Source organism: Plecotus auritus (genome assembly GCF_963455305.1).
Source record: "Plecotus auritus genome assembly, chromosome: 8".
In the NCBI taxonomy this organism is placed as follows: Eukaryota; Metazoa; Chordata; class Mammalia; order Chiroptera; family Vespertilionidae; genus Plecotus; species Plecotus auritus.
The window spans coordinates 108,625,166-108,643,588 of NC_137782.1; the positions used below are offsets into that span (position 1 = coordinate 108,625,166).

At 43.7% G+C, this 18,423-nt stretch overlaps 2 protein-coding genes across 6 annotated transcripts in view; one reads left to right on the forward strand and one right to left on the reverse strand.

Annotated features, from left to right (window-relative positions):
- Positions 1-1,974, forward strand: part of EIF5B (eukaryotic translation initiation factor 5B) — a 73,732-nt gene extending 71,758 nt beyond the window's left edge. Inside the window, exon 25 of the mRNA XM_080685743.1 lies at positions 57-1,974. Within this exon, the coding sequence (XP_080541869.1) occupies positions 57-164 (108 nt within the window). The 3' untranslated portion in view covers positions 165-1,974. The remainder of the gene's footprint in view (positions 1-56) is intronic.
- Positions 1,596-18,423, reverse strand: part of REV1 (REV1 DNA directed polymerase) — a 112,446-nt gene continuing 95,618 nt past the window's right edge. For all 5 annotated transcript variants that reach the window (XM_080685739.1, XM_080685738.1, XM_080685740.1 and 2 more), the window contains 11 exons: positions 15,157-15,377; positions 14,739-14,911; positions 7,329-7,431; positions 6,112-6,277; positions 5,704-5,906; positions 4,403-4,636; positions 3,713-3,833; positions 2,917-3,137; positions 2,681-2,819; positions 2,329-2,431; positions 1,596-2,002 (listed from right to left, as the gene is read on the reverse strand). In XM_080685739.1, coding sequence (XP_080541865.1) covers positions 1,891-2,002; positions 2,329-2,431; positions 2,681-2,819; positions 2,917-3,137; positions 3,713-3,833; positions 4,403-4,636; positions 5,704-5,906; positions 6,112-6,277; positions 7,329-7,431; positions 14,739-14,911; positions 15,157-15,377 — 1,796 coding nt within the window. In that variant the 3' untranslated portion in view covers positions 1,596-1,890. The remainder of the gene's footprint in view (positions 2,003-2,328; positions 2,432-2,680; positions 2,820-2,916; positions 3,138-3,712; positions 3,834-4,402; positions 4,637-5,703; positions 5,907-6,111; positions 6,278-7,328; positions 7,432-14,738; positions 14,912-15,156; positions 15,378-18,423) is intronic.

Consider the following 18,423-nt stretch of genomic DNA (forward strand, 5'->3'; position numbering starts at 1 on the left):
TGGGCACTTGTTGGTTCCATTCTGCTCTGATGCCGCCTGTGCCTCGTCCTTTGCAGATCAGCCGGCAGTCCATCGATGCTCTGAAAGACTGGTTCAGAGATGAGATGCAGAAGAGTGACTGGCAGCTTATTGTGGAGCTGAAGAAAGTATTTGAAATCATCTAATTTTTCCACATGGGGCAAGAATTAGAGTAAATGCAAGAAAAACAAGATAAAAAGTGGAATGGACGTATCTGGACACTGATGCACTTAAGTATGGAAGGAAAAAAATAGATGTATAAAATGTTTTCCATGAGAAACCAAGAAACTTACACTGGTTTGACAGTGGTCAAATACATGTCCCACAGTTCCAAGGTGCCTGTTCACATGCCCGCTCCTTCCCCACCCTACCTGCTGCTGTTTTAAAGTTTGCCCTTCCCCACATTTGGATTTTTATTACAAATCTAAAGCTCTTTCGATTTTATACTGATTAAATCAGTACTGCAGTGTTTGATTAACCAAGCTTCTGCAGATTTTGTGATTCTTGGGACTTTTGATGTAAGAAATACTATTTTATTTATGCATCTCCTTCCCAGTCATTTTTTCCAGCATTCTGCCATATGCTCTGGATTTTTTAAAATAGGAAATTAGGTATTCTGGTATTTCTTTATATGCTTTGTGTGAAGCCATGGTGTAGAGTGTAGCTGGCTGCTATTGACTGCTTGTCTAGTCGTGAGTCCCCTGTAATCAGCACAATTTTGACTCCAATAAAGAACATTCACTAGAAAGCTCTGCTAGGCCTTCGTGGTAGCATAGCTTCTCTCCCAGGAGTCTTCAGCTCTTTTCTTTTAAAGATAAGAACTGTCTCCAACCTTGTGTACCAGTACGTGTTAACATTAGGAGTTTTTATATAATAATCTTGGTCGATTTTATCCTAGAACGTCTATCATGCATACATTTTTGATTAGAAAACAGGGAACTGATAACTATTTGGGCTTAGTGCTTCTAAATTGTCATGGAGACGTCATAATGATTCATGCATATTAGTAAATCTGATTATAGCTGGTTTTGTGGTTTTCCTGAAAAGTGTGGGTGATAGGTCCACATGAGGATATACTCCTTTCCTCAATATAAGATTAATTCCTGTAACAGATCTCAAGGGTCTATTTATAGCAGTGTCGAATGAAGTTAGTGTAGGTGTTTGAAGAAAATGTTCCCAAGTAAACTATATTTTTAAAGTGTTATGGCATAACATAGCATAAAAATACGTACATTTGAAAATCTGTACCACTCGTCATTATTGAAGTTTCTCAAGGGCCAGTAGAGGCAAGAAAAACACCTGTGGGGCATAATTTTCCCAGGAGAAACTTAATCAATTGTGTGTGTGTTCTAATTCACCACATGTAAACTCTTCCACTTGGAAGAAGTAAAGATGTCCTTAACAGGCTCTTAACTTCATTCCTGTGTGGGAGGGTGACTGTCCGGAAGCAACAGATCCCAGCCTGGCCCTCTCGGGAATTACAGAGCCTAGCACGAGTCTGGGCTGCAGGTTGTTCCTGTGGTATAACAAACAGTTCCGGATCTGGTTCCTAAAGGATTCACAAAAAGGAACCTGTACAAAATATACATACAGTTCTTTATTAAACAACTGTAAACACTTCACTGTAAAAATCCATAAAACTTTATAAACAAACATTTTGTAAATAGAATCTATACTACAGTAAAAGAATTAACACATTTATTTACATGCAATACTGACAAATTTGGCACTTTTTGAAAAGAAATGTACAAAACACTTGCTCCAAAAGAAATCTGAAATTATGAAAACTCAGAGCATTACTACCATGCACTTTGTAGATACCTCACAAGCACTTATGGCACAGCAGCGAGAGCACCACGCTCCCTGCTCACACTATGTAACTTTCAATGTGCTCCCATAAGTCTGTTGTAAAACCACCTGAACATTGTCAAGAATAAAGTCAAATGCCATATTCCAAACTGATTCCACCGACTGCTGCGTCAACCTACAGGTGGGGAAAGAGGAGCATCAGGAAAGACTCATGATTTCTTCAAGAATCGATTTTGGCAAACTTGAGAACATTCCAAAGGGCTTCCCTTGGTTTTAAACTATATGAAACCCCAAGGGGAACAATCTCATTCTGACTTTATTACCCAGTCAATATTATGGCATTTCTTTCATCTGCGATTCTAAATAATGGGCACCCTTTTTCCATTAACCCTGGAGAGCAAAGGTAAGGCAACTGACTGCCAGAAACAAAACTTAGAGCCTTGCCTTCCTCCACTAGTCCTTGTGACATGCCATTTCCCCTTTGATGGAAGTACTAGTTACCTTTTCATGTATTTTATAACGAGGTCCAGTTTCTCCAAGTCTTTCTCCTCTATCAGGTCAGTGCAGTATTTCACAACTTGCAGAATGTCTTCTTCCATTGGATCTAGAGGGGAAAAACATCAAATGAGAACCAACCCACCTGTTTATAGGACAGGAAACTGCATTTTTACAACAACACAGTCGAATGGGCTATGGGAGAACTTCTCCAACCAGTTTAAGTGCTTGGCTTAAACTTGAAGCTTATTGTATTTAGAAAACGAGCGCCATCGACACAGTTGAGCCTGTCATGTTCTGAAACCACAGGACCATTTATTACACATCAGTTTTCGGCGCTCTGCCTGTCCAAGCCGACCTGAGATGGTGGTGATCCACTCCTTGAGCAGTGTCTTCACGTCACTAAACTCCACGGCTCCAGCGAGGTTGGGTGCCAGGGGTCTGACACAGCCAGATGCGGCAGGCTGCACACCTGAAGTAGAAGCAGAGAGTTCTCCCTGTTAAGAAAACAAATGATAAAAGTGCTGTATTTACATAACATCAAGTACGTTAAGATTCGGTAAAAGGTCAAAGTTTAAAAAGCATAAAGCTTACCAGCGGTTTCCCGGGGGCAGGATCTTCGTGTTTCAGAAACCCTTCAATTAACTTCTGGGGACTCCCGCCGGCCCCTGGCGCAGCTTTTACGGGACTGTTAAGCAGCTTGTTTTTCAAAGGGCTCTGAACCTTTTTGGGGGAACTCATGGGATTTTTCTTCTTGTTTCGTTTCTTTTCTTTCACTGAGGCTGGTTTCAGCTGAAGTAACGGATTCTTTGGCACTAAAAGATGAACATAAGATCCTCAACCAAGGTATCTGGATAGTAATATGGATTCTCTCCACCCCGCCGCCCCCCCTCAAATCCAACCCTTGTGCACACGCTCCCCCAACAAGGCCTCTAGCTGAGACTGGGAGGCAGTTAATGACGAGGGCTGAGAGGGCAGGCTCGGCTCTCCCACTTCGTCTTTCCACTGCACCACTGCTTACTGATAACTGTGCTCACAGGATGTGATGGAAACTCAGCAGGTGAAATATAAATAAACAGCTCATCAGCACTAGTCTGTTTTTAGCTTGCATCCTTTTATGTATCTGTTTCAAAGGACAATGGCCTTGGCAATTACACAAAAAGATTTCTGCAGATACCTATTTAGGCATCTTTGTTTTTTTAAAGGGCTTAAAAAAAAAGTCCAAGAATGGTGTTTGTAAGTCAAGAAGTTAGAGACACAAATCTAACTAGGACTCGATCACTTACTATATTGTCTACTTGTTCTGCTCCCCCAACATAAAGACCTCAACATGACTAAGAGCTGAGACTTTGGCCATTATACACAATGGTTCCGCTTCTCGCATGCTCACCGGCTGCGCTGGCTGGCTGCTGGTGTGCGCTGCTCTCGCCCTGCCTCTGCCTCTGATCATAAGCTGCTTTCAGCTCCTTCTGAAGCTCAGCAGGGAGGGCAGCAAACACCTCAGGGTCCACCTAGTGGAAAAGAGGTTCAAAGTCAAACTTGAGTTGATTCTATATGGCAGCTGGCTTATACTTTTCACACAATAGATTATTTTCAACTCATACTTTCCTGATCTGTATGAATTCTTAACAGGTCCTCAATATTAAGGCTCATTAAATCCTCACGGGGTTTTAGGATGAGAATAAGGAATACAATTCAAACACTAAGCCCCAGAGCAAGCAGCACAGGCTCGGCTCGTATGTCACGTTTTCTGAGACATGAACTGTGTCACTGTCCCAAGTTGCGCTTCTCCTAGTTGCGCTTCTCCTGTTTCTCAAGCACAGCCCCATCAGAGGTCTCTAAACTGGAAGAGGATGTTCTGGGTATAAGCTGTGAACATCCACGTGCCATAGCCTCCCTCAGTCTGTCCTGCAGATGATGAGACGAGCCAATCCCGCCCCCCCCCCTCCCCAATATGGATGTGGTGTAGACTAATGCGAGTTTAAGGTGCAAAGGGAAAGGAAATAAGACATGCCCTGAACTGGAGCAGGAGGGTGGTGGGACCATTTAAACTGGCAGAAGGCCCCTACATTTAACTTACCTGTGAGAATGCTGGAAGGGCTATTAAATTAATTCCCATGTCGCTGTTAGATGCTTGAGGTTCTGGTATTTGTAACAAAACTGTCCCCACTGGTTGTGGCAAAATTCCTGTATTACAGCCATTTACTGGTTCGTTCTTTTTGTCACCATGCTGCTCCCCTTGCTGAACAGCACAAACTTGCTCTATTTGTTCCCGGAGATCAGGCGGAAGTGCTTCTAAAACAGACTGATCGAGCTGTAAAAGACAGGGTGCGAGGTTGCGCCACGCTCAGAGATGATGTGTTTGGAGAGCTCATACTTCACTTCCACCTCAATTTTAACATCTTCGATAATGAAGATAAGGTGAGGTACAGATAACTAGGCCAGGAAAGCCACCCCCAAGCCCCTGCCTCTGAAGGCTGAGTAGAAATGTGTGGTTCTGAAGGTGACCTATGTACACACTGGAGATGATACTACACAACTGGCGGGTCCCACAGGATCAGGTCAGTCCACACAGGAAGAGCCTCTGTTAAGCTCAAATCTCAGACCTTACCCTTGGGCAGGGCCACTGCCTAAGGCAAATATGTCAAATTTCTAAAGCCAGAAGTTAGCCTTTCAGACAGGAAACTAAATGCCCCCAAGCACAAATAATTCTAGGCTGAGAGCAGACAGAAAAAGAAGCTAACTGCTCCAGCCCACATACTGGCATCCCTGTTCCTAGGCCAGGTCCTTCCTCCGCCCACTGCGCACATCCCTTAGGAAGCACGAAGCTCATGAGCTGGGTAGGCCAATCTGACCTCGCTGGGAGCAACTTTCTGGATAACTCCGGCCCACACCTGCCCCTTGCCCTAGCCTACAGCCAGCAGCAAATGTTCTCAGCCTCTGCCACCGAGTGCTACAGAGAAATCAACTTTCCCATTGGGCCTATGGCAGCATGCCACACCACCAGTGCACACCAACTCAGTGAGCAGCTAAGTCAGGAAGTTATCCCTCCCAGGGAACTCCAGCTGCTGCAAGAAAAACCCATCACAGGCTTCTGGTGATCACCAGAGCTGGTGCTCAGCCAGGAAGTGCATGTGTGGCCACTGTCACAGAGGCAGTGAAGGAACTGTATCTCATCCAACATTTTACAAGTTGCAAAGGTTGCAAATCTGCAGAAGCGCAAATCCTTCACTCACACCGATCATGTGGCATTTGGAATTCAGGGTATATAGTGGCCTTAGGGAGTCACCCTTTCTCTTGACTGTACTGGCAAGGAAATTAAACATGTCATTCCTACTGTAAAACTACTTTTGCATTTTTATCATACTTATAGAAATATACCTGGGAAGGTGATGGGACCTCTATACTCAGGTTTAGTTTTGATTTTAAGCTGATGGGAGAATGTAGACCATTCCATTTCCCCGAAGGCTCGGCTTTGCTTGTAACAGGGCTGACAGCAGATGTCAGATGTGTGGAGAGAGATGGCAGGAATGTGCAAGTTCTAGAGGCAGATGAGATTTCCAGATCCACGGCAGCCAGGAATACTGAAAGTACAGAAAATACATAAACTAGCCTCTTCAGCTCATTTGGGGACGTGGGGGGCACTCTGATCTACAAACTTCAATACAGCTCATCCTGATGCCAGCTTGTGCCTGAAAGGGTCACACACAGCCCTGCCAGAAAACATTTACAATGAACGGCTCTCCTAAGGACACAGCGGCACCAGGCAGAACCACCCCACACACCCACCTTCCTGGTGCTCTTCTTCTGAGGATGTCTTTGCTTTCTGAACTTGGAGGAGGTCCAGGACAGAGCGGGAGCCACTGGGACAGTGGCCTGGCTGAGCTGGCACGTGCCTGGGACATGCGGGAGGTCTCGAATGAGCAGGAACCAACTGGTTCACTTGAATCCCAACCTAGAATCAGAAGAAAGTATGTTTTTAGGTAAACTAAAGTGAAACATGAAGTCAACTGAGCAAATTCTCAGCCAATCCTCTTTTTACATCTTCTCCTGCTACTAGAATATAAAGTTAAAGTATTTAATCAGCTTTCTACATGATTTTTACCAAAAAGGCTTCTATACTACCTGGTGAGCAGACTGTCCCTCCACCTTCAGTATCCACTTCTACTCATATACAACAATCCCTTCACCCAGAACATCCAAAAAAGGGAGCTGCTGTATCTCACCAAAGTTCTTGCCAGAAAAGTTTTTAAAATAAGATTCTAAAAAATTTTAAATAAAAGACAATCTACCTGCAAACTTCACATACAATAAAAAGTATTATAAAATGGGTTTGGGAGTGGATGGGCAGCAGGTACCCTTCCGGCATCTGTACAGCCACCCTCACCAGCACAGAATCAGCACAGCAGGGCAGGGAGAAGTTGCGTCACAGCTGCTGCAGCACCCCAGGCCTTCCACAACGCCCACACCAGCCAGTCACTGCTCTGTACGCACGCGTGCGCGCACAACGGGACCAGCCAAGGTTCATCTTTAAGAGAGCGAGGTTTTCACCTTTCTGATGCCCTCACCTCTGCTCCAAAGGCATCTTTCATGTGCCTGTGGTAAACGCTCCCTTCTAGTCACCCTCATCAGACATACGTTTCGGATTAAAAAGAACCCGATAAATACAAGAACTGCAGACTCACACTTGTCCCAGTCCCATCTATTTCTAGAGGAACAAGAATAGGAAGCAAGATAATGCATGTAAAATAAGTCCTTGGTTCATTAAAGAAAGGTACTATAAGAACTTAAGGTATCAAATTATTATTTTAGGCAGAAAACATTTCAGAACAAATCTGATTTTCTCTGAAAAAGGAGATCGGTCAGGTGAGAAAGTCGAGTTTTTCAGTTTCTATCACAGGAGCTGAAACCTGCACACAAACCCCACACCCGCCATGGCCGTATTCAGATCAGGCCTCCAGGGGAAACCACGTTACAGAAAGCATTCTAAAATGCTGTGTGCTCACCCCTCTCATGTCCGAGATATTTAGCTTCATTGTGTGGAACATGTTCAGTGTGGCCTTTCCAATGACTTTTGCACTGTCTGTTGCCTGGTCAAGAGTCACGGTCCTGTAAGTGACAGAAGTAACTTTTTAAGGGCAGGAGCTGCTCCGTGCGCCCACTGGCATCTCTGCACCAGGGCGCTGCTTACAGATTTACAAAGAAGTTGTCAGGAAGACACAAAAAAGTCACGTAAGTATGAATGTAACTCCTAAAAACCAATGAGGTAGTTTTCCTTCAAGGAAGCCAAATGAATTAATTACATTGGCAGCAAGGGGAAAAGAAAATTCATATAGAACACTGGAATTTTAAGATAAAAACAAAGAACCGGCCAACTAAAAGTAAGCTGGAACTTTAAAAAAAGTACTTTAGTTAATACATTAACAAATATAAGCATACTGTGTTGCAACCAAAGCATGAATGTTAAGTACAATGCTTTTTAGATCCCAAGAGAAGTTTGAGGTTCCAAGGAAGATAATGTTGCGGCAGAATGGTTAATATTAAGAAAGCAAAGATGAATCCCTTGTATGTTGGTTCCTGACTCTAGTTTTGTCAGTCTGAGGTAAGGCCACTGAAATATCTCAACATGTGGATGTAAGCTCATTACAATCCTACTTCTCAGCTCTGTAAACAGACACGTGTGTGGACAGCTGTGACAGGGTGGCACCCTGTCTGCAGGCAGGGAGACTAGGATGCTGAGGTAGGACCGGAGCACAGCCTGCATCCGAGGTGCCCAACCGCGTCCACTGTGTTCACCTTCTCCGTGCCCTGAGGACATCATGCATTCATCTGCGACACATGCCTATTTCTCCACGGAAACCATTTGGAAAAATATTTCCATTGATCTGTTACCTAATAATAACCTTCAATTTATGTCACATAGAAAAATACAGAATAACTTAAAATGATTTTTAGTGGACCTTAGTGGATGAAACCTATGTTTCTCTTAATTTCTCTCTAAAACACCACTAAAGTGACTTGAAATGATTTTTAACTAAACTCTTTTTTTAAAAAAAATATATTTTATTAATTTTTTACAGAGAGGAAGGGAGAGGGATAGAGTTAGAAACATCGATGAGAGAGAAACATTGATCAGCTGCCTCCTGCACACTCCCCACAGGGGATGTGCCTGCAACCAAGGTACATGCTCTTGACTGGAATCGAACCTGGGACCCTTCAGTCCGCAGGCCGACGCTTTATCCACTGAGCCAAACCGGTTAGGGCTTAACTAAACTCTTAAAGATAGAAATGGGAGAGGGGATTAGAGAAGAAAAATGTTATCCATAATTTAGAATACTAATAGCAAATCAGTAAATGGTAAGCTACCAAATGCCTGCTTAAAAGCCAAGGCACCAACTTGAGCAAGCCACAGACCCTCAGAAAAGCTCAGGAATTAGAGGTGCCAGGTATGTAAGAAAGGAGGGGAGAGAAAGGGGATGAGAATGTACACGAGAGAGCCCCCCTCCTTTCACCACCTATGAGGGGCCTGTCACTCAGAGCTAAGGGAGGAGTGAGGCACCTCCCTCAAAAGATCCCCCTTCCCCATTCAGACCCCCTTCCTATCGAGGAGCCAGATGCGAGCTGGAGGACTCCATTCTGGGGAAACTGGTAAGCTAACAGAAAAGATCAGATACTACCGAGTGGCTGTGGCAACCCCACAGCAGGCCTCTCCAACCACTCGGTGAAGCCCACTGAGGCCTCTCTAACCACTCGGTGAAGCCCACCGAGACAGGTCTACGTGTCCCACTGAGTCCAGAGGACCAAACAGCATCGTCGCAGTTCCTAGGCGGGGACAGCCAAGTACTGACGGGCAGAGACACTGCGAGAAAACCTCCCGTAACAGCAGCCAGGACAGGAAAAAAGGAACTTGGAGAAAACTCATCCTGGGACTGGACGAGTCTTTAAGAGATGAGAGACAATGCTGCAATGTGAAATACTAGGAACATTTACATGTCCAAAGAACAAAACAAAACACTCGGAAATTTAAAATGTTACTAGAAACAAAAAACTTAATGCTGACAAACTCCCTGGCACAAGGAGACAGAACAGACAATAAAACTCCTGAGACAGAGGTCCCAGAGAGCTCCGGAAGGGAAGGGCTGAGGGACTGACTTCTCAGTAGGAATCCTGACAAACTGAAAAAGTGACTTCTAACTCTAAGTTATGTTTATAGCCTTTAAGCCAGCAAAAAGCCGAGCATCAGGGTAGACATACAGGTTCAAAAAGGCATCCTGCCACGCACTCTTTCTCAGTGAGATCCGAGGAGGACGAGGAAACAGGGATCCACACAGTGAAGGCTTTGCAGAAGTTGCAAACCTCCCTGAACAACAAGCAGCTGGACGTGAACTGCTGGCATGCCCAGTGCATCTGGCTGAGGGCGGAGCACAGACCTGCAGACCAACACCAAGGAGCTGCAAACCGCCCTGAATGACAAGCAGCTGGAGGTGAACCACCTGTAGGCCCAGTGCAAAAGGCTGAAGCAAGAGCAGGAGGAGCTGCAGACCCACCCCAGGAGCTAAAAAACTCCCTGAATGACAAGCAGCTGAAGGAAACTCCTGGCAGGCCCAGTGCAACTGGCTGATGGGGGAGGAGCAGGAGCTACAGACCCACACCAAGGAGTTGCAAACCTCCCTGAAGGACAAGCAGCTGGAGGTGAAATGCTGGCAGGCCCAGTGGGAAGGGCTGAAGCTGGAGCAGGAGGAGCTGCATACCCTCCTGCTGAGAGGGGCTGCATACCCTACTGCTGAGGTCTTGAGATAAACAAATCCAGCCAGGAGTAGCAGGCTGGGGGACCCCAAGAGACAGGTCTCCCAGAAAAAAAGATCAAACCAACAGGTTGCTGATGTACTGAGACATACTGGAAGGGAGTTGGGGAACAATCTCTGGTCAATTCACAAACAAAGCAAACAAGATACTCAGTAAACAGAGAAAAACCTGTTCAACAGGAGAGGAAATATGTGGATCAGCTCTGTACAGTATGTACGTGGCTGTAACAATTTAACACTAGACCAGTGGTCGGCAAACTCATTAGTCAACAGAGTGGCAAACTGCAGCTTGCGAGCCGCAGTTTGCCGACCACTGCACTAGACCGTGATTGATCTAAAAAAAAAGATGACTTTATCAAGGCAAAGAAGCATGCAGGGAAAACAGTCATTGACAAGGGAAAGTCAGTCAACATTTTACAAAACCGAAAGAAGCTAGAAATAGCAGTTTAAGTGTGTATCTAGAAGCATGGAGGTAAATACCAGCAGAAACCACGGGAGCTGAAAGAACGGCATTGGAGCTGGGGCCCAGCACTGGAAGCACTGCATGCGACACCTTTTCAATCAGATGTATCCCTTTGGTAAAATTCAGAGGTACAAACTTCAAACTGACTACATATATAAAAGGACTCCAAAGGGGAGATTCTTTCCCCAAAAGGCAAAGGGTTATAAGAAAAACTTTCCTAAGTGAAAAGCAAGCCAGAACTCAGTCTCCACGTACCTCTGACAGGCCATTAAAATCTGTCATTTCTATTAGTTTCAAGGCCAAGTACAAGAAATTACAGAATCATGGAATGTGGAGACCAGTTCTTTTTTTTTTTTTTTTTTACAGAGAGGAAGGGAGAGGGATAGAAAGTTAGAAACATCGATGAGAGAGAAACATCAATCAGCTGCCTCCTGCACACCCCCTACTGGGGATGTGCCCTCAACCAAGGTTCATGCCCTTGACTGGAATCGAACCTGGGACCCTTCAGTCCGCAGGCTGATGCTCTATCTACTGAGCCAAACCAGTCAGGGCAAGGAGACCAGTTCTTAATTCACTCAACTGAACAGGACTTTAGTCAGACTACACGGGAATCCACAAACTTTTCTGTAAAGGGCCAGACAGTAAACACTGGTGCCTGGTGGGCCCCTTTGCGCCTTAATTTCTCACAAGCCATTATGAGAAGTCATTCTTCCCTCACACCAATCATATAAAAATAAGCACAGGCTGACTTGGCCCACAGGAAGTAATTTATCAATCCCCGAATTAGAGGAAACAGAGAGTCAGCATTGTAATATTTCATAATCCCCACTACAATACAGCATTTCTTATGCAGTCAAGGTACCACCACAATGTAGGTGTCAGTGGCTGGCTTACAAGCTCATCTACATCTTGGTGATGCTTATAAAATGGCACTGTTTCAATCAATTATGTGCTTCTTGTGCATCATCATGTGTCATGCAAGTTAATATGTTAAGAGCACAGCAAAATGTATATTTTATTACTGTGTTTACTAAGTGAAGAGTCCTTATCTTGTTAGAGGTAAACCCTGACATACTGTGGAGGAAAGGCTATAGCAGCTGAGATGTGTTTCAAAATAACTGGGAGGGGAAGATGCTGCAGGGGAAGCTAACAGCAATTGTTGAAGTCAGATGATGGGCCCCTGGGGGTTCATTGTACTATTCTTTCTAAGTTTGTATTACAAGTTTTAAAGATTTTCATAAAACATTTTTTTTTAAAGTTCAGGACAAAAAACAAACAAATATCAACAGCAGCAAACAGATAAGTGCTTATAAAAAAGCCAAATAAATATTATCCTGAGTCAGGGGGAATAAAGTATAATCAATTTCAGTTTTTTAAATGTTGTAATTAGATTTCTGGAGAACCTGGATTTTTTCAAAGAGAATGATCAGCAGGCTGATTTTCTTAATAAGATTAGACAGAGGGAGCCCCTAGGCACTGCTGAATGTACCACAACATACAATGCCAAGTAACAAATAGACATTTAAAAGTGCAGAGAAACCAGAATGGCGGCATAGGTAAGCACCTAAACTGCTGCCTCGCACAACAATTTCAAAACTACAACTAAAAGACAGAATGGACACCATCCAGAACCACAGGAAAGCTGGCTGAGTAGAAATCCTACAACTAGAAGGAAAGAGAAAAGCTCACAGAGAATTGGAGGTACAGCAAAGGGTCTTTGTGCGCGCAGAGAGGAAGGGCGGCTGAGAGCCTGGCTGACTTTCTCTGGCGGGAGGGGGAAGGAAGCCCCCGACTGCACTGAACCCCAGTTCCGACTGCACTGAACCCCAGTTCTGGCGAAACCCCGGGACCCAGGCTCATACAGGGGGAGTCTGGACTGTCAGGTAGAGAGAAAGGCACTCGGAGACCCGGGGGAGCCCCGGCGGGCAGGGGTCTCGAGGCGCGCGCGACAGTGCGCACAAAGACTGTGGAGGTTGCCACAGGCTTTCCCTAGCAGAAGGGAGTTGGAAGCTCCTGACTGCACTGAGCCCCAGTTCTGACTGCACTGAACCCCAGTTCCAGGCGAGCCCCTGGGGACCCACGCTATTGCAGGGGGAATCTGGACTCTCGGGCGGAGACTCGGGAGCCGGGAAAGGCAGAGGTCTGGAGGCGCACGCGCGCAAGGGCAAGGCTGACGGGAAGCCAAGACTGTCTGCTCTGCCCTGAGACTCCACCCCATCCAAGCTGAGCACAGAGGCTATTGCAATCTGGCAAGTCTAATCCCATAAGGCTGTCTCCAGCACCGAACTTCTCCCAGCGTAGACACAGCAGATCCTCACAGCCAACTGGCCTGGAGGTCAATTCCTCCCAGTGATACCAACAACAATCAAGACTTAACTACATCAAGGCTGTACACACAGTCCACAAAGGGGTGCACCAAGAGTATCCACCCCTCAGGTTAACTGGGGAGGCCGACCCACTGGGCCATATAGGAAACCTAGCACACAAAGCTACCCTACCAACTCAGGGAAGCAGTGAAAATGCGGCAACAAAGAAACAGATCACAAACGAAAGAAATGGAGGAAAACAAACGACTGGATAGAGAATTCAAAACCACGGTTATAAGGCTTTTCAAGAATATCCTAGAAAAGGCCGATAAATATAACGAGACCCTCGAAGATACGAAAAAGGACCAACTAGAAATTAAACATACACTGACTGAAATAAAAAATATTATACAGAGACCCAACAACAGACTAGAGGAACACAAGAATCAAGTCAAAGAATTGAAATACAAAGAAGCAGAAAACACTCAACTGGAAAAGCAAAAAGAAAAAAAAAATGCAAAAAGTTGAAGATAGTGTAAGAAGCCTCTGGGACAACTTCAAGCGTACCAACATCAGAATTATGGGGGTGCCAGAAGAAGAGAGAGAGCAAGATACTGAAAACCTATTTGAAGAAATAATGACTGAAAACTTTCCCCACCTGGTGAAAGAAATAGACTTACAAGTCCTGGTAGCACACAGAACCCCAAACAAAAGGAATCCAAAGAGGACCACACGAAGACACATCATAATTAAAATGCCAAGAGCAAAAGACAAAGAGAGAATCTTAAAAGCAGCAAGAGAAAAACAGTTAATTACCTACAAGGGAGCACCCATTCGATTGTCAGCTGATTTCTCAACAGAAACTATGCAGGCCAGACGGGAGTGGCAAGAAATATTCAAAGTGATGAATAGCAAGAACCTACAACCAAGATTACTCTACCCAGCAAAGCTATCATTCAGAATTGAAGGGCAGATAAAGAGCTTCACAGATAAGAAAAAGCTAAAGGAGTTCATCACCACCAAACCAGTATTATATGAAATGCTGAAAGGTATTCTTAAAGAAGAGGAAGAAGAAAAAAGTAAAGATAAAAATTATGAACAACAAATACATATCAACCTGTGAACCTAAAAATCAAGTGAATTAAAAACCTGAGGAACAGAATAATCTGGTGAATATAATAGAATCAGGGGCATAGAAAGGGAGTGGACTGATAATTCTCAGGGGGAAAGTGGTATGGGGGGTGCAGGAAGAGACTGGACAAAAATCATACACCTATGGATGAGGACAATGGGGGGGAGGTAAGGGCAGAAGGTGTGGTGGGAACCGGGTGGAGGGGAGCTATGGGGGAAAAAAAGAGGAACAATTGTAATAATCTGAACAATAAAGATTTATTAAATTAAAAAAAAATGCATTCTACCAGTTTTCAGAGACTACAATGATCAATCTTTTCACGAACAGAAATGAGACCTCCCTGAATGAGTAACCGTTTCATTCAAATCACTTATTAAATGACTATATTGAAATTTCCTGACGGCCCCTCTCACCAAGTCCACTACCGTCTGTGGATGCAGGTGTTGGGCCTTTCCTGTCCTGCTGTCCCTGCAATAAAGCCAACAGCCTGCCCCCAAGGCTAGGCCACCAAAGGTCAGGAACACGTGGACAGGCTGACCCTGAGCGTAGCAATTTAACTTAAAGATGGCCCGGGCTGAGCCTGCCTCTACAGATTATCACATACCATCGGAGTTTACAGATCTCTATTCATACTCTTCCTTGGTTTTTTATTAATTATAATAACCTGCACTGAAATATAACACCCAATATCCTTTTTAAGATAAGCTTACCTGGCAATGTGATCACAAATTCCATGGCCTCCAAATTTGGCAGTTTCCACAGGGGCCCCTGGCTTCCGTACCATTATTTTGAGAGTCAGGCGTTTACCCTTCATGCCAGCAGCTTCAAGCCGTCTTTGAATTTCCTCTGAAAGACTCAGAAGGAAAGCTTCTGCTTCTTTGGGCTATGGAAAGGCATGCACAGAAAACTCCCAGGTTACTTTCCTATAGACCTGTCAATTCCAACATTATGCATACACATTATTGACTATTTTGCTAAGCATTTGTTTAAAAAAGATCCTACAAGCTCTAGGGATTTTAAGTATTTGAAGACTTAATGTCAAGCACTAAGTCTGGTCTAGTTGACAAGAGAAGACAAGGTGAAAACATAAAAGACAGCATAAGGTAAAACCCATTAAGCGATCAGTACCTGGGTAAACCTTATTCCATAGTTGATCTCAGCTGAAACTGATTTTCTTTCCTTTGCAGTTCGAACTGGTCTGTCATCTAAACCTCGGCAGAACCTGTACAGCATCTGCCCTGTCTTGGGACCAAATTCCCTCTGGAGTTTCGCCATGGTCATGTACTGCAGGTCTCCACAAGTCTTAATTCCCAAAGATGCCAGTTTGGCCTCCATGGACTGTCCCACTCCTAGGAAAGGGCACATATTAAGTTTCGTTCTACACATAAACTATGAAAAACAATAAATTTGAATGAAAAATTTCATATTGAAATTAATTTTCAATTATTACATTAATTTAACAATTTAAATATTAATTTAAAGTAATCTCCCTTAATTTTTTTTAAAAGAAGTGGATCCTTTGTTTACTGACTTTGTCATCAGTCTTTCCTTTTTTTTTTTGTTTTGTTAATTCTTACCCGAGGATATGTTTCCCATTGATATTTTTTAGAGAGAGTAGAAGAAAGGGTAAAGAGACAGAGAGAGAAGCATCAATGTGAGAGGGACACATCCATTGGTTGCCTCCCTAGTGTCCCGACTGGGGTTGGAGATTGAGCCCGCAACCGAGGTATGTGCTCTTGACCAGAATCGAACCTGCGACCCTTCAGTCTACGGGCCAATACTCTAACCATTTAGCAACACCGGCTAGGGATCCTTTTTGTAAAATTGTTAACAGCAATACAGATGTCTCCCATTTTCTCCCTTTTTGCCCCACTTCCCCCATCCCCTGCCCCACCCAAGGCCTTCTCCATACTATCGTCTGTGTCCATAGGTTATGTACATACGTTCTTCCGCTCTCCCCACTTCCCCCACTGAGATGTTATTCTTTTCCATGCAGCCATACCTCTGGACCTGTTTTGTTCATCAGTTTATTTTTAAGTGACATAATCAAAGCATCTCAGAGGTTAAATAATTTTTCTGTGTAAATCATGCTAGTAATGTTATTTCTAGGATCTTCTTCTCAATCTGTGGAGTTCCCTAAAGTACATGTGTAACTAGTGTGTTTTTCCTTCTTATGTAGCTACAATAACTGTGTATTATTGTGCGAGAAACACTATGTGCCAATAAAAATTTAGGGCCAAAGAAAGCTTGTGGCAAACAAGGAGTGAGGTGTGTAAACACTGAATTTCTTCTGGTTATTGGTCAGATAGCACAATTTCCTCAAAGCATGTTCCGCAAGATGTTAATAGGAATTACGTATCCATCTTCAAATATTTTTGGGAGATTACCAGTTTTTAACAAACACACACAGCTGTCCTTATGGTAAGAATTCTCAGAACCTTGACTGTGTGGGCCCTCCCCTGCAAAGGTCCCCACGCTGCATGAACCCTTTTTTAAGGCAGCAGCTTGTACTCTGTAGAGCACACCTGGGGACTACGGGTTACAGAGCCATCTGCAGGACAGGTAACAGAAGGCTGGCATTCCGCATACCTGAAATGTTCTAAATACAGAATTTGGAGGTTTTATAAAAGTCAACAGTTTAAACACACGAATACCACAATTCTGGGTGGATACAAGTGGTTTTTGAAGTAGACGATGCGCATGAGAAGGCGCTTGGCAGAGGCAGCCAGTCATGCTGCCTCTGTTGTTCAGACCTCCACAAGGAAATTCAAGGCTGTGCCTAAGAACCTCACACTTGCCCTTCAAGAAATAAAGGAATGTCCCTCCAGCCAGGAAGCCAATCAAGGTGAAGGGTAAGATTGCTGGGCCAAGGAACTAAAATTCTCTGTAGAAACACCAATAGCAAGCAAATAAATAAACTCTACAAAAATGATTCATTTCATGACGGCGTTATGGACTGAAATGTGTCTCCTCAAAATTATTAAGTATTGAAATAAATGTGAGCTTTACATACATTTAAGAGTAATAAAAACAAGTAAGGTCATTATTTTCCAACAAACTGGTTCAAGTCCAGTGGTGGCCAGAGCCCACGCAGCAGCTCAGAGCACCAGGCGGGGCCCCCCTGGACAGGATGCTCTTCCATTGCAAGGCCACCCCACACTCATTCAGACCAGGGACAATTTGACACCTGATTGCCCTCACATGACATCTTTAAGGTGTAGGAGGGAACTGGAGACCCTGGAAAAAACCTACAAAGAATGGGGAAGGGAGAACATGCCAACTCCCATGGGAATCGATTATTTTTCTCTTCAACATCATAAACAAAATGACACTGAACGAAATGACATCATTCAAGGACCTGCCTGTAATTTGCTAGCTTGATTTTATAAGATTAATTATTCAAATTTAACATCAAATGAACCATCAATATGTCATATTTCACATTTCTGACATTAAATACATTCTTTTAAGTTATTTAATATGGGATCAGGAAGCTTTAAAATGAACCCATCATAAAATGGCATTTGGGTCATTTAACAGAAATTTGTTAGTTTAGATATACTTTTATTAGGCTTAAGCAATATACATCTATAAATATTACTAAATCCATTTTTATTTTTTATTAATTTCAGAGAGGAAGGAATAAAATTTTGAGACTGAAGTCACCTACTTATAAAATTATCCTGCTGGACTAATGACAGTTTTCTGATTTTAGTGAGCAAATAGTTTTAATTAAAAGGATAAAGTGTATGGACCATTAACTCAAAGATTGAAGTAAAACTTGCATCTCCATCTTTCTTGCCAAAGGGGCAACATGTTTACTTTTACGTTTCCGTGTAGAACTGTGTGGCCAACCTTGTATGTAAAATCTTTCCGTATAGAATCATCAAATAGAGTTAATTACATAGAGGGAGAGAGAGATAGAAACATCAATGATAAGAATCATTGACTGACTGACTGCCTCTTGCACACCCCCAACTGGGGATCGAGCCTGCAACCCAGGCATGCTCCCTGACCGCATGTGCCCTGACGGGGACTCGAACCGTGCCTCCTTCCTGGTTCGGTCAATGCTCAATCACTGAGCCACACCGGCTGGGCTCACTAAATCCATTTTTAATAACCAAACGAAATAAAAAAACTTTCATCAAAAATATGCTGCTTTGAACTTTCCCACCACAAACCCACGGGAGCTTGGTGAAGCTCAGACAGACTGCTTTACAGCAAAGAGGGGAGATTATCTGACATAATCAAGGATTGATGCATGGTGTAGAGAAATTCCTTAGAAAGAGGCATCTACCATAGAAAGCAAGTTTAAATATTTAATAATTATGAAAGGAATTGTCCTATCCCCCCAAAAATCCCACATCTATTTAAGGCTCTTTAAAAGGCAACCAT